The 16,546-nt window shown below is 36.7% G+C and overlaps 1 protein-coding gene across 1 annotated transcript; it reads right to left on the reverse strand.

Annotated features, from left to right (window-relative positions):
* Positions 1-4,319: 4,319 nt before the first annotated feature.
* On the reverse strand, positions 4,320-14,576 carry sfrp1a (secreted frizzled-related protein 1a). Its single transcript, XM_084415024.1, has 3 exons — positions 13,834-14,576; positions 11,101-11,181; positions 4,320-5,789 (listed from the first exon to the last, which is right to left on the reverse strand). Exons 1-3 carry the CDS (start codon positions 14,345-14,347, stop codon positions 5,464-5,466), a joined length of 921 nt encoding a protein of 306 aa, XP_084271150.1. The 5' UTR covers positions 14,348-14,576; the 3' UTR covers positions 4,320-5,463.
* Between the last annotated feature and the right edge of the window lie 1,970 nt (positions 14,577-16,546).

Genomic DNA, 16,546 nt, shown 5'->3' on the forward strand with positions numbered 1-16,546 from the left:
TTTTTTTTTTCTCTCCAGTCAGGTCAGCTGTACCAAGGCATGAGCAAAATCTCAACATCTAGAACTACAGGAATTCAGCCAGGTCAGATGAGTGTGTCCACTCATCAAATATCAGACTTGCTGGAAAGACCAGACCTCCCAAGTTGCGCCAGAGCGCTATGTTAGATCTGTCTTGGCCACTGCATGAAGATAAGTAGCACTTACAGTTTATATTATGCCTTCAAAAAGTACAGAGGCTTTTTTCCAGCTTTATCAGCATTTATTTAATCAAGAGGTTGCTTGTTATCTATTCCTGGACATTATGAAGCAAATTCCTATGCAAGTAAGAGAGGAGTCAAGAGACAAAACGGGCTAGAGGTGACTGAGAGATGCAAAGCACCTTAACATACTTTGATGCAAGCATTTTACAGAGTAATCATAACATAATATGTTTAAGGAATCTAAACGAGCATCATCTCATGAAAATTCCTTTTAAGTATCATTTTGGTTTTGTAAATAGATGCAATTCAAGAAGAGGTGTAGGAACAACCTGAAATGATTTTTTTTTTCTTTTTTTTTTTTTCTTACATTTTCATTTGTTAGTTTTAAATTCCACCAGCTGGGGGTGGGGGGGTATTCCAGAAAGAAAGGTTAACTTACCGTCACTTATACCCTGAACTCTCGGTTGATTAACCCAAACCTTGCTGAGGTATTCAGATTCCACAACCGCGGTCTGGAGTAGGGCCTAAATTCAGTCAACCTGGAGAATCTATATATGAATGTTGTATTTAATGTAATCTGGGTGTACTACATTCACCATGTTGCATATATCATGTGACCTATCAGCGTCAGTTGCGTCACGTCACCCCCATTCACAAATCCTCTCCCGTGGCCTCATGGGATAAACATTTGCACACTTCAGAATCTCGTTGGAAGAAGTAGTTCCGGCTACTTTTTGCCTACTCTTTTGTCACATACTGTTTTTCGCCTACTATATACAGTAGTAGGGATGTATGCGATGTTGCTTAGTAACGTGCATCCTATCACTGTTTAAACTGCCCTGTCAATCATCTTGTCACAGATGAAATCCTCCACAAATTGAATTGAATTTCTTACCGTTTCGGAGAGAAATGGTGTAGCACGTTGATCTGTCAGTCGTGAGTCTTTCAATATAATATAATGTGCATAACATTGAATAAATCAATTTTGTCAGGTTAGATACCCCTTTATCTAAACCTCTTTACTTAACCGTCAGACTCGCACAATCGGCAAAAACGATGAACGACGAATCCTCGTCCAATGCGCAGTGGGTTGTGGGCAGTATCAGGCGTTAGAGTGTGCACGGATCTGCACTTCGGATTCGAACTGGAAAAAGTAGACCATCCTGGTATCTTTGTAATACTAATTTGAACATACTACGATTTGGGACAAACTAATTCTATTTTCAAATACTATTTAGGACGGATAGTATGTGAATTGGGACCCACCATATGTGTTTGGCCATACTTCTTTCATCCTTCTTTAGTTTAATGTCGATTTGCATTCTTAGTGCATATCGCCACCTATTGGGCGGTTTTGTAATCTTTTTTAATCTTATCTTTTAGAATTATATTGTTTGTTTGATAAATATATCAATTAAAAAGAAGAGATGGATTGACCTAAAAAAACAGTCTGAGCTTTCAAAGATAATATGGCTGTATAAGTTTTGTTTGTTTGTTTAGCTATTTACTTCCACACTTGTTGTGAGATGTATAACATATGCTTTTTTTTTGGTAGAAATACATTATACAGAAAATGTTATTCTTATTTTCATATTTAAAAACGTATTTTCATTCAAATGAATCATCAAATGAATCTATGATGTGTGAGAAGAGAATAAAATAAATAAATTGTAAAATAACATTGCTTTATGTTATGTTAATAATAATAATACTGTGAAATATGTTATGCTCACTGGAGCCTCATCATGCTCTGAATACCTCTGAAACAAACTAACCCTTGAACAGAACCTCTGAACCTCTATGTTCAGAGAGTAAGTTGCTACTTACCCTGAAAGATACCTCATTTTTTGGAACTGAAAGTCGAGGTTATCCGTTTACTCTGAGTAAACTTACCCGGGTATGTCACATAACCTGCTTTCTGGAAATACCCCCTTGAATAGATCTCAGCTGTGTGTCTGACACTATGAATGTTTATCAAGTAGTTTGCACTTATCCAAAATGATTTGCTGAAATCAAAACACTGATGGTGAAAGGCGAGCACTAGCCAATGGGATTACCACTTGTGCATTAGTCTCGCCCACTTAGCGCCTGAGTATAAGTATTATAAGTAAGCATTGTTACAAGAACTCGAAAAAATAGCAGAAATTAACCTGGAATGTAGCACTTATAATGGATGTAACTGATGTGTATTCAAATGTATGGTGTGTCAAGCTTTTTGTATGCCACCTGTTATGTGGATTGTGCATCTAATTTATTTGCCCACACTTTTCTCTTGATCAAAATGATGTTTGTCCATATTTTCATAGCTTTCATTATTATTCAAACTCGTCTCACTGATGTTTTACTATCGTAAACTCCAATAAACCCCACTGAAAGTATGCAAACCTCTAATTAAAAGCAGAAGGTGTTGTCTGACCTTTGGAAAGAGAGAGAGAGAGAGAGAGTTTTAATCATAGATTGTTTCCTAATAAGGCAAAGTTGCATCCTGACTCTTTCCAGGCTTTTGAAGACAGCTGCTTTGACTATGACAGGGATGAAACCACATCTGAAATACATTTTGCAATACTAGTTCATTTTCTAAAACCATATGTCCAAAGATTGGTTTTGGTATTATTCCTGCATTTTTCATTCTTTTATGTGTTTTTTTTCTATTGAGATACACGCCAAAGTAATTATCTTTTTATTCATTACCGGTGTTAACAGGAACTCTGCATTTATTGGCATTTTAACAATAGTTCTGTGTTTGAACATCGCACCAATCAATCTTGTTTCACTGAATGATTTAACATTTTAATTGATCGGTTGATGTGGTTTATTGTTACCTGAAAAGATGAGTCATTGTGCCATAATGCTGTTTTATGAAAGGCAAGTGCGCTAAGCTAGACCACAAACAAGGACTATTTAAATGTAATTTTCAGAGCACACAAATGTTGAAAGGTGAAGAACCATTTCCAGCCTTAAACCTCACAAAAAAAATCACAACATCTGTCATTATTAAAACCGCTCTGTCAGCAGCGACCGTGCAATATATTTGGCGGTGTATAGTTGGTATATGGATATGCCATCAACCAAGACCAACTCTGTGAAATCAGTTTGACAGCTGGAACATAAGAGATTTGTAAGAGGTAGCATTTCATACCATAACCAAATTGAAACAAATACGAAAAGCATGCCTATGGGATTCTTCTCAAAACAACACAGACTGAGCATAAAAACAACAATTAGCTGTATCTGGCAGTCATATCTGAGGATGCAGACAGTTTGATTAACTCTGACAGTCTATTGTACTCATCCATGCAATCGTTTCCAGAGCTAGCTTGTTTTGTTTAACATAGAGCCTGGCCCATAAATCATCTGAAACACGGCAGTGAAATTGCAGTTTATTGAACTTGTGCTCATTGTTGATATAAGACTGTTGCAACATTCCAGACAGGATTAACATGCTTAAAAAACATGCGACTTTAGACAGTAAGAATGAATACTGTTATAAAGTATGTTGAAGTAAAATCACTTTGTGAATAATTTATCTTGGCAGCATGCACATACTCTTTTCTCTGTAATTACAGTATGTACCAGTGTGTGTATCTGGCCTGAACTTTTCAGCTGCTACCTGTCATGGCATAACTCTCATTATGAAGAATCCCTCATAAATCATAGTGCACCAAATTCACAGATATACTAATATCAACTAAGCAAAGTCGACAAGAAAATAATCGTAATGTTCCCAATGTGCAAACTGAATTCTATGAATAATACAAGTGTTTTGTAATGGTGTGACCACACTGGTCAGGATGCTCCGTACATATTAACCACAGAAAATCGCTGTAAATGCACTGTAAAAAATTTCTAACCCTCCCAAATCAAAAATTTCAAGTGACCGATAACATCTAAATTTTTCAATTGGCCCAAGTGAAATTCTGTACATTTAATTTGATAATTTACAGAATTTCACTTGGGCCAATTGAAAAATTTAGATGTTATCGGTCACTTGAAATTTTTGATTTGGGAGGGTTAGAATTTTTTTACAGTGTGGAACAATGACTGTTAAAGAAACATTTTCTGCCTAAACCTACTAGTTTAACAAAGATTGGAAATAACATGGTGTGCAGAAGACATCAACAGTTTTATAGTGTTTATTTTATATTTGTGCTAGAATTTTATATACAAAATGATTGCCAACATAAAAAATGGGAATTGAGGAACATCGAAACTAAGAGTTCTACACCACAGCAAGATCATTTTAAGGAAAAAATTAAGAGATGCTTTACGTAATGCACACTATGCATTCTTAAATGATTAGTTTAGACAAAGCTTTTGGCTAAAATGTTAAGAGTTTTGCAATTAATAAAACCTGCTTTGCAAACAGCGCTATACACTAATAACAGTAGCGAGTTGTGGGATTACATGGAAAAAATGTCCTGTACCAATGAACATTTTTAGCAGTATTGTTGATATAATGCTATATACTGTTGAATACTGTTCTTTTATAATCATTTTACTAGTCAGAAAACATAGTTTGTTCTACAGCAGATAAAGTATAGGCCTATGTATACAGTATTCTACCATCAAACAGAATCCATTAGCATCCCAATCATATGCAATTCATCATATACATGGATTGAGCAGTGCAATAAATGTTATGCATATATATCTTGCCGATACTTACGGAAAGCAGACCTCTTATTCTTCACTAGTGTCAACAGAGAATTGCTAATCAAGTTTGATGACTGATTGCTCGATGGTCAGTACAGGTCACAGAAAAGTATGTAACCAATGAACACTGCAAAATAATATTGTCTTTTAAATTTACGGTAGATGCTTAAAGAAATGGCTTATATGGTATTTGCCTTCACAGTGTGTATAAAATTGTACCAATAAATTGATTGTACCAAAAACTATGGGTTGGAAATCTGTCATGTTTTTGGGGTTTTTTGGTTTTTTTTGTGTTTTTTTTGTTAGAAAAGAAAGGTCAACAATCAATTGCAGGTGAATTCTGATAATTTCACAAGATATTATCAACAGTTACATATTTGGATATATACAAAAGTGATCAGTTGGTTGTGGTGGAGAGTTTGTCTACTGTTTCATTCATTATCTTTTCAGTCTTAAACAGCACAGATCCAAGACAAAACACCTCAAGTGTTTGATCTACAAAATACATGAGAAATATATATATATAGTATATAAACAATGAAAAATAAAACAATATTTTGGGTTGCCTGGATGTGCAAGTTCATAAAGTAAGTGGGAGCTCTGAGAGTGTTTATTTGAAGACATTCTCATAAGCAGGGCACTTGTGGCTTTTGAGTTTTTTCATGGTCTTTTTGAACTCTTTGCTGGATTTGTCCCACTTGTGAATACCGGTGAGAAGGTACTGTTTGTCCACCTTGCGTCCCATGATAAGATATGTGTTTCCGAGATTTTCTAGCTGCGTGCAGGGGCAGTCGGCTCCGTTCTTCAGGTACAGAGTGAGTTTCTTCAGGTCTTTCTTCTTTAAAGTGCCCAGCTTTAGGGGTTTTTTCCTCTTCTGCAGGATCACCTTGCGATCCATGTTCTCCCGTTTGACCTCCTTGATCTTAGTCTTTATGGCTGTGGATAAAGAGAAAAGAGAGAACTGCGATCAGCTTTCTGAAGTTATCTTCTCCGGTGGGTGGAGAGGAGACCGAAGATTACATCATCTTGCCAGTAAATATTAGTATTCTGTATTTCTTCAAATAAGCCATTGTGTTCATTATAATGAAATGGAGATTTTGAGAGCTGCCAGGAAAAGCCCCCACAGTGTTTTTTAAACACTGCTCCCACCTACTGCATCTGTTGTGGTCTATGATATTCCTAAGCTTCATTCAAACTTATGTTGTGTCCGGGACTGTGCAGCGCTCTGCTCTCACATCTACAAAAAGTCATCTAATTTCCTCAGGCCATGTGCTGGGTTCAAAGAGGCAAAGAAGGGTTTGGGTTGCAAGGGGTATCGCTGGCAGTTCCCAAACGTCCAAGGCCATAAAAGAGAGATTATGCTGCCAAGTAATGCAAGGGGCAAAAGAGAGATGAAGGAATGGAAGAAAAAATGAAGAGAAGGTGTAATCAAGATCAGGCCTGTCTTCTCTGCCAATGGTCTCAGGGCAAAGCCATAATGATACTGGTCTCTCTGTCATGAACTCTGTCAAGTTCAAGAGAAAGCATCGATATCCATGCAAACCAAAACCCGCTCTCATTGCTGTATTCTTTTCCCAGGGGGGCAAGAATGTCCCAAATTGCAGCTTCACTGCCCTCTGCCCCTCCAGATGTAACAGGATACTAGGTTTTGTTCCTTTGAATACCTCTCTTATAAGCTTAAGGCAATTAGTCAAAGGTCAAAAATTTTCTAGATGGATATATTGGCTGTAGGTGAAATGGGTCCCATTCAACTGTTACTCCACTGGAGAAAACCATCAACATTTATCAAATATCAAAAGTATCCATGCACCAGTAACTAAAATGATGCTTGATACCTTGATAACTATTTTCCTGTTATGGCTGATAACCAATAAATGGCTGATATAAAAATTCTATACCATTTTGCCTACAATGTATATAATATATAGAAAATATAAACTAAAAAACTAAAATCAATTGTTTTAAATAAATGCTAGAAGTGAATTTAGCATCATTATAATGTACATGGATATTCATTCAACTTATATATTTGCTAAATTATTAGTTTTTAAAGATTAAGTGATTAATAAAGTAATTTAAATATAAAATGGGGGGAATTAGCAATTTAAATGAGCAAGTAAATATCTAATATTAACTGATACAGATAAAAAAAAAAAAAAAAAATATTGGCCAATAAAATTATGTAAAAAAAAACAAAAAAACTCTAATAGTGGTAGATAACAGATGTGGTACCAATATACTGTGTAACCCTAAAAGTAACAGACAACCATTGGTAAAAATCAATGCAAAGATTTCATTTAAAAATTATGTACCTTGCCGTGTTTAATTGTAAAATCAGACTCTTATGAATTTTACTAGGTCATGACCTTGTAAACTCAGTCATGACCACTATGTTGACCATTAAACTCCTGGTTTAATCTTATGCCACATTCTTAGATTTGTCTTAATCTGTCTGATCTGTTAGTAAACTCTCTTTAACCTGTTAATCTTTTCATTTCCTTAACCTTCCAATGCACGAGTCAACTCCACGGTGGTCCTGCCAGAGAGTCAAACTTCAATGGCTGTTCCTCCTTCACGGTACCGCCTTGCAGGTGATTTTTTTTTCGTCCTGGGTTAACGATGGAGAAACTTGCAGAGCGTAACATCTTATCATCTTCAGCTGTCTAACATCAGTGACCCACAAGTGAACTTCAGGCCACCTTCAGAAGAATTTGGTCCAATTAGCAGGCCGATTCTAAAGACCCGTGGAAATGAGCAGACATCCATATTGAGATTTACTGCTAATTATGCTTTAACAACCTGATCAGTCTCCACTGGCTGTCAATGAGCAGACCACAATGAAACTAAATCCTCCCCATATCCTGTTGAACCTTGACTTATATAAATTCTCTGCAGCCTGAAGCGAGAAAATATAATGCGTGGTCATTGCCAAGGAAAGTTAAAGTCCCCATCGAGACCCCTTTTAAGTCAGAAGAGTAGCTCTTAACACTTTAAGACATACTGTAATTCAAAAAGCTACATGATGAAATGTGTTCTATGCTGCAACCCATAACCTCACATCTCACACCTTCTCACTTCTAATGACTCTTGCAGAAATAAGCCAGTATTCCCAGTATTATAAGTGCACATGGAAGGGATTAGAGCTTGATCTGAAGTCTATAAAAGGGCTTAGTGTTTGATGAAATAAAAAAAAAATGGTCTGAAGGTTAAAGCATTATCAAGTCAGGCTAGAAAGAGTGTTGCCTACCTCCCACAACCACTTTATCTTAGCTTAAATCCCACTTTAACCCCATGGTGAACTCATTTTCCACTTTGTGTTTGTGAATGTAAGCCTTACAAGTGCAAGGACATGGGGTACAGTCGAATACCTTCAGATGTGGCTTTACAGCTAATATATGTAACGCCACACTTTTATGAACAATAACAATGGGAAAGCTTTAATAGGGTTAGTCTTTCTTGTTCACTGTAATCCAGTGTCTCGAAAAGGGCACGCCACAAAAAAGTGCCGCGTAAATCAAGCCATGTGAGGTGCCTTTCTAATCTCCCTCAAACTGATAAGACAATACTAGTTAAATAGACTTCACAGATCTACATCAGCAGAACTAGTTTACTGAACCATGTGAGGATAATAAGCAAATATTGTGCTCAAAGACTCCACATACAGATGCTGCATCTATATCGCATACCACGAAAACATCAAGCAGGCATAATAACGCTAACATTTCCGAGCACACGCGGTAGATCATATTCTAAACACAAACCCAAGCAGATAATGTTTCAGTCTCAGATGGTCCAAATAAGTACTTCATGCTTGAAAGCTTTGGTAAATATTTGATAAATAAGATATAAACAAAGAGAGCATATCTCAGAAATCGTGCGGTCACAATCAGTGTTCTTTCCAAAATGAAATGAATCATTTTGATAAAAAACAGTTAAAGTATTCACATTTCTTCTGTGATTAATATTACTTTTAACCTTTGTCCCTGATCTTTGACCTCGCTTCCTCTGTCATTTTGGAGACATGTCCGCAGCCAGATGTAACGATGCCATAAACTCAGTAGGGAGAGTTTGGGCTGAAACAATTCACAAACATGGCACCTGTGGCTCCGGGCGAGCTCCAGTTAAAATAGTGCTGCAACATAGGCTACAGTTTTACTACAGGAAAGCTGCACGCATCACTGACCACAGGATAGACAGCCAACTAAAGTGCGCTAATGCTGTACTGATTTGTCGGACAGCAAAGATAGAAGAGCAAAGCTGGAATGGCAATAAAACTCTATCCATACTTTGTATTCTGTTAGTATATTCAAAATCTGGATGGAACTTAATGCTTGATAGGAGTATCCAGGGCCGTTCGAAATGTCTAATAAGACAACAATATGAATTTAGGCTGGATGGAGAAACTATTCCTTGCATTTATTTTAATTTAATACTTCACAGCGTGAACCCTGTCTTCCTTCACTGTTTCAATTTCCTGGATTAGAAACTTAGCACCGAGGTCACAGAGAGAGTGTCAGTGGTGTTGGCATACATAAAACTGACCAGAGAAAGACGGCAGCTTTCCAGAGATAGCTTACCCATTTCAAACACTAAATGAAACTTTATGGTTTTGTCAGAGGCTAACCAAAACCAGCTTTTGTTTTCCTCTTCAGAGGAAAGCAGGAAGTCACTCTCACACTGCTCTCCTTTTGTTGAGGTTAACTCCTGCTGTGATTGGCCTTAATGGCTCCAGTTATAGGCTCATTTAACAGTCATTGTTGTTAACCATCCTCAAATCTAAATGCTCAGTCACCCTGAAAATCTAATAATTAAACCCGCTTTTCATAACAGTAGATAATACAGACCACCAATGTATCAATGTCCTACTATACACTACCATTCCAAAAACATTTTTTGTAAAATAAGTCTCCTATGCTCACCAAGGCTGAATTTATTTGATCAGATATACAGAAAAAAGTCATATTTTGAAATATTATTACAATTTAAAATAACTGCTTTCTATTTTTATCATTTGAAAAAGTAATTTATTTACACCAGTCTTCAGTGTCATATGATCCTTCAGAAATCATTCTAATGTGCTGATTTGCTGCTCAAGAAACATTTATTATCACTATCAATGTGCAAATGATAAATACAGTGATACATTTCTTTCAGAATTTTTGATGAACAAAGTAAAAAAAGAATTATTTTGAAATATAAATATTTTGTAATATTATAAATAAATGTCTTTTGATCAATGTAATGCATCACTGCTGAATAAAATGATTAATTTCTTTCAAAAACTCCACTGACCTTATGAAACTATAGAGAGAGAAAGAATCTGCTGGAGGGTGTAATGGGTTCTCTGATTTACCCCAATGACCAAAGATTAAACTCAGACTTTGTCAGATTCTGCCCAGAGGTCAACCCCTGGGCTGTTGTCACATCCAGACAGAAGAGCAAACATCCCAATTTAGAGCTGTTAGTAACAGCCAAATAAAGACTTTAGGGCCTCTGCGAATTACCTCAATTCATTAGCTAAACAGTTGTGGCCTCTCAAAGGGTAATCCAAACCATGACATAGATTTACAAGGGTTAAAACATTCTGCTGCTGCTGTTTTAAGTGTTTAAAACCATTGCATTGTTCTATTAAAAGTGGTTTTGGCAGTCAAGACAACCAAATATGTGCAAAATAACAAAATCTTGATCCAGTGATTCGAAAAGTGCTTGAATCTGTCCCAAAAGCAGTGTTAATGGCCATGAAATAAAATATCATTCTGGCACTCAACATTTATGGCTAAAGAAAGTTATGACTCAAAATGATGACTTAACACTGGTGAAAGGTGGACCTCATCTTTAAACTAAACTTAACTGAAAGATTCAATATAACAATAAGCAAGTCATTATAAAAATAAAAATAAAATCATTGCTATGGTTTCCACTCCTGAAAGAATAAAGTTTTCCCTCATTATTCTAACATAAGACATTCAAAAATACATTTAAGATGAGCAAAAACATCTTTATGAGCCTGCTGGGGAAGCTGAAGGAATAGGTGAGTAGTTCTGGTTCAGGACTGTGTGGTTTTGGCTGTTCTTTCAAACTAATATATATCAGTCTTGGCTGTCTTTCATGCCTGCTCCATTTCCAGAATACAGACGATGAGAGGGGAAGATGGGCTGCACTCTTGGCAAGTTCAGTGTGTGAGAGTGCAAAATAGCGTGAATGTGTGTGTGCTTAATGTGGTTGTTTAATGTATTGGTGTTCTTACCAAATTCACTGGCGCACATGTGCTCCAGAATCACATCCGTTTTCATTTCATTGTCACAAGGAGGACACACTGGAGAGTATCCTAAAACAGAGGACATGCTGTCAGTGAAATATCAGAGAAATTTGCCATTGGTATCAAAAATCTGAGTAATTGTGACCAAATATTTTATTTTTTATTTATTTTTGGTCCACTTTGGCTTGTGCGTGACTCTCTGGCAAGTTTGCAATTGACTTTAAACAGTGGGGAACCACTCACAGTGCAAAAAGAAGAGAATTCAAACATCTTTAACTTTCTCTTAATTATCTACCCGTTAGGCGAGCTATGGGAATTTCTTCCTGGCTTTGTGCTTTGAATTGTTAGTATACTTTTGTGTTTTGCTTTGCTCTGCTCTTCTGATAGCACTAAAGATTAAAGTAAAAACTTTTTAGATGTTTGCCTGTTTCTTTCTTTGCCTGTCACGTGGTAATATGAAGTAAACTAATATGATTGTGTTATTTACATTTGTATATAACTATTGTTACGCAGGTTAGAAAAAGGAGGCATGGGACAACACCCCAATAACTGGGGCTGACTGTAATTAGAACAACTATTGTTCCATGAATGCCTCCCTATAGTCATGGAAACAGGGAAATTAACCCTTGAATGAAAACTCTCTTAGTCCCTTTCTTAGATTTTGATTTAAAATCTATTCAAATTCAAGCAAATTATCATTATAATGTATTTTTCAACAGGATACAACTCCCGTCTGTCTTTAATTATGCTAGACTTTGATTTAATTTCTGTTAACTACTTGTTTTTTCATTTGAATCTATTTAACAGATTATTGTGGAAATTGCACTCAGGTGAAAAGAGCTTGTAAAGACAGCTGTTTGCAAGGAATTCCAGAGTAAACATTTTTATGTCACAGCTTTTCTGCGTAATGTAAATTATCACCCAATTACAAGCTGCCAGTGGATCAAAATTGTGCCAAAACTAGTATTTTAAAGCAGCGCTGCATTTTTGGATGATGAAATCAGCTCTAAACTTAAAATGTCCTGCGGAAGATAAAACAGTTCAAATTTCAGTGGCTCTTTTTGAGCGTTACTTTCTCCACAGGCATTATTACCATGCAATCACAAGAAAATAGTGGACAAATGGTTAGGCTTAGCCCCTTGTAGAGAATAGGAAGTCCTTTCTTGTCTTTAACTCGGCACTGCTTGAAGTTTAACAGTTTAATATGCGAGGGAGGGTCTAATGTATTAGTGGCTTTGGGTTCATTTGACTGTGATGCTGACAGCATGTGATAACAGCTGACAGGATCTCTATGGGGTGTTTATTAATTGAACTTCTCTGGTATTCCAGCTTCCAAGCCACCATGCTAGTGTTCTCTCACTCTGTACTGTGCGTCACTAACAGCAGGCTAGGGCAGATGGCTGAAGTCACAGAAGTATCTTCTCTCAGTGTGGTACATCGTTCTGGCACACAATCTGTTCATACACCATGTTGTAACTTTGGAAATGGAAATTCCCTTGTAATTTATGAGCCATCTACATAAGCTAGTTTGTACTTTCCCTTGTCTGAGACATACAACTATAGGGCTCAAGTGTTTCCATAGGGAAAGTTTGACATTGCCAGATGCCCTGACTTACCTGGTAAAATACTCCACATGACGACAAAAAGATATTCTGCAATACTCTAACCTACATTTGGTTTAAATTACAGGGGAGGTTTTTAACAAGAGTCTCTAAGAGTGTGGAAATATATTTATTTATTTTCTAACCACTGAAAATTTTAATTTTCTGCTTAAGTGCCACCAGTAAATAAAAGCAGCTGTTCAAATCTCTCTGTGTGTCTGAACTAAGAGTACTATCCTCCTGCATTACCTTATGAAAAAAATGTGTTAACAAGCACAGCAGGGAAGCCTGGAAGAGGGTTTCCTTTAAAATAGCAGTACATTTACAGAAATAAAATGGTTACTCATATATACAGTAATTCATTTTAAGTCATGTTTGCTGCCTGCCTTCAGTGTCTTTTTTGCAAAGGCAATTATCTATTCCAGTTGCGAAATAACACCAAATAAATAGATATGTAATGGTCCGTTGTTGGAACACATCCCAGTGTTGTCCTGGAACTCAACTAACACCCTGAAATCAATTGCTACCAGCTGTTAAACAAGCAAAAACTTAAATATTCATCTATCAAGTTTTACAAATAGAGGCCACGTCCCCTGTGTCTTCTACAGATTTTTTTTTTTGATAACCATGTTACCTAGAAATGTTCCCAAAACTGAATCATTTGTCCAATCGGACACAAACATGAGGTATTGAGCGCCCAAGAGGAAACAAAAGGCGTGATAACTCTAGATGAAAACCCCCAAATGGACGCCAGTCCCTGAAATAACATTGCAACTGCTTTTAAGAAGTTCAGGTGTTACTTCTCACACACAGCAAAAGGTGAAAGGTTGTAAAGTTGGTAAAATAATACGAAATGTATATAGTATACACTGAAACAGTCAGTATACCCTTACAGTACATGATAAAAAGTGCCATCGCTGAAATATACATATGTAAAAAATAATAATATTTTTTTCATTTTCCCCCCATTTTTTTGTATGTCAAAATATGCATTCTAATATATTTACGAAACATGTGTTTGGTTAGCCACACATTTATCTTCACGATTTAATTAAATTACACCTGATAAAAATGAATGAGGCCAAACTGAAAGTTTTCATAATTAGTCATTTGGACTTACCACTGGGATTGGAGGCCTCTGTGGCATTGGGCGCACTGATGCACACATCACCTTCAGGAAACTTCTCGCAGGTGAGCATCTCAGGCCAGGGAAACCCAAATGCTTCCATGATGGGGGTGCAGCCATCACGAACATTTTCGCAGAACCAACGGCATGGGTGGATGGGCCTCTCCAGGCACACAGGGGCAAAAAGGGAGCAGAGGAATACCTGAGTTCCCGGGTGGCAGTTCTTGTGCACCAGGGGCACCCAGCTCCCCGCTTGCTGCTTGATCTCAGCCATAGTCTCGTGCTCCAGCAAGTTGGGCAGCAGCATCTGGTTGTAGCCCACACCGTGACAGAGCCTCAGGTCATCTGGGATGTCCACACACTGGGGAGGCTTGTCGTAGATGCGGCCACCGTTGTACACCTCTGACTTCCAGGTATCGTAGACATACTCAGATGTCTGGCCCAATGAGACCAGTGACATAATCAAGATGATGATCCGCCAAAGGAACAAAGATGCAAGGGACTTCATTGTGACTCCTGGTCAGGATCCCCCAGTCAATGCAGCCCCCAAAAGTGGTGAGCCTTAAGTGAAATTAAGTCCTCTTTGTCTAGAAAATAGGGAGGGAAAGCCAAATACCTCTAAACTTTATAAGACTCCGAAGTCAAAGTACTGAAGTTGTTGAAACTCCACCTCTGAACTGAAGCCCCGTAGCTGTTGCTGACTCGCACGGCTGAGTTGCTTGAAATGCGCAGCGCTCGAGACCAGGGGAGACTGAGACAGCCTCGGCGACCAATAGGAAACTTTCCGCACCTTTTGCTTCTCGTGTGTCAATCAAAGTATTCAATGACCCAATGAATGAGCCAATATCCCCGCCCGCGCGCGTTTCTCTCACTCTCCCTCTCCCTCTGTGGAAACAGATCCTTAATATCTTCATTTTGATAACATTATTCGAGGCATTGAAATGTATGAGGATTTATTCGCTGAAGGCTTGTGATAACTACATTTACCATATTCTGAAGTGCCATTACCTGCAGAGTAAAACTTAAACATCCACACATTACCACGGAACTGGCATGCATTTTTAATACCAGGCAATGAAGTCTCTTTAAAACGTGAGTTAACGTTACCTTCTTTAGCTGTAATATATTCTTGTTAAGCAGTCATAAGCGATTTCTCCACACACCGTGAACGTTTAAAGGTGAATTTAATAGCCTACCATAAGACATTATTTGCACTATGTTCAAGGTCTCATTTGTATTTCAATGAACCAAATTAAGTTAAAATGTGAGGTGTGAAATCGCCCCAACGCATGTTAGCTCTCCTCTGCGCAGTTGTTTTGCTAATCACATTGGTGAGAATGAGATAATTAAGTCTGAAGATAGCTCAGAGCTCATTACCACCAACTCACGTTGGCAGGACAATTTAAAGCAACACGGCCACTACTAACAGTGTGCAGAGTTTGAACTTACTCGAGTATAAAAACAAAAATGATTTCCATGTAGAATACACGCGAAATGTTTCCTCAACTTAGTCCTTCTGCGTAGGAAATTAGGAAGCTTAAGATGCTGATGTGGATAGATGCCACTGGAATGGTGTGTCTGTTAAAATACAAGGTTATCTCTCTTTTTCCATTTTAGTTTCAAAAGATGATTAAATCATCACAAATAGAAATTTGTGAAAATTTTAAAAAATCATTCAAGATAAGAAATCATTAATCTTAATCATCATAAGAAATCATTCCTTAGAAATTGCAATTGTTGGTTCATACAACAACAATTAATAGACATTATTAAATTTAATTAGCTCTACACAGCACCGTTTAACCCTATATTGTATAATATTTGATACATGAACTCTTCTAAATTATCTGCATGATCAAAACATACTTTTTTAGTAAGTAAAAGGTACAATTCTAGAAATGTCCACCTTTTTTTTAGCTGTGAAATCTTTAATGATTTTAAATATAAGAATGACATTTATATAGTAGGCTAAGCAATATTTCAAGATGGAATATCATCTTAAAACACATTATCCCCTGGTTTAACACACAAGGCTTAAGCTAGTCCCAGACTAAATGCATGTTTGATCTGTTTTAACTGATCAACTTCCACTTACATATCTAAAAATATGTCAATGCCATTGTTTCCTCTCAAGATGCACACCAGTAAAGGCCTCTTCCCCTCCTCGAGTGTGAGCTATTCTCACTATATCATTCTAGAAACTTTATTTTATATATATATATATATTTTTTTTACATGATTTTGTCTAAAGGTTAAAAAAACTTTTCAGCAATTGTTTCTGGCTTTACATGTTTAACTTCCACTAGGTTTAGTAATTTACAATTATAGACATTCATTTGGAGATTTAAAAAAAAAAATGTGATGACTTATCACGAACATCATTATAACATTTCTGCAATAAAGTGAAATTTGTTTAAATGGTGACACTTTTGATTTTGTTTAGATCAAGTTTGATCTAATTAATTTTCTTAAATATGCTGACTCTTTTTCTATTTAAAATTTCTATTTATTTATTTCAGTATGGCTACAAGTAACTAAGGAAACCTTTATAGATATAGATAAAGATAAAGACAAAGATAATAATAGCTGAATATAATAGTTTGCTAAAATTTGAAATATGATTATGTGTTCCATGCTCCATGTATTTTAATATTTTTGACGTGGTTTCGTTTACCAGTGAATCAGGCTTTTGGAGACCTTAATTAAT

Source organism: Rutilus rutilus (assembly GCF_951802725.1).
Source record: "Rutilus rutilus genome assembly, chromosome: 7".
NCBI lineage: Eukaryota > Metazoa > Chordata > Actinopteri > Cypriniformes > Leuciscidae > Rutilus > Rutilus rutilus.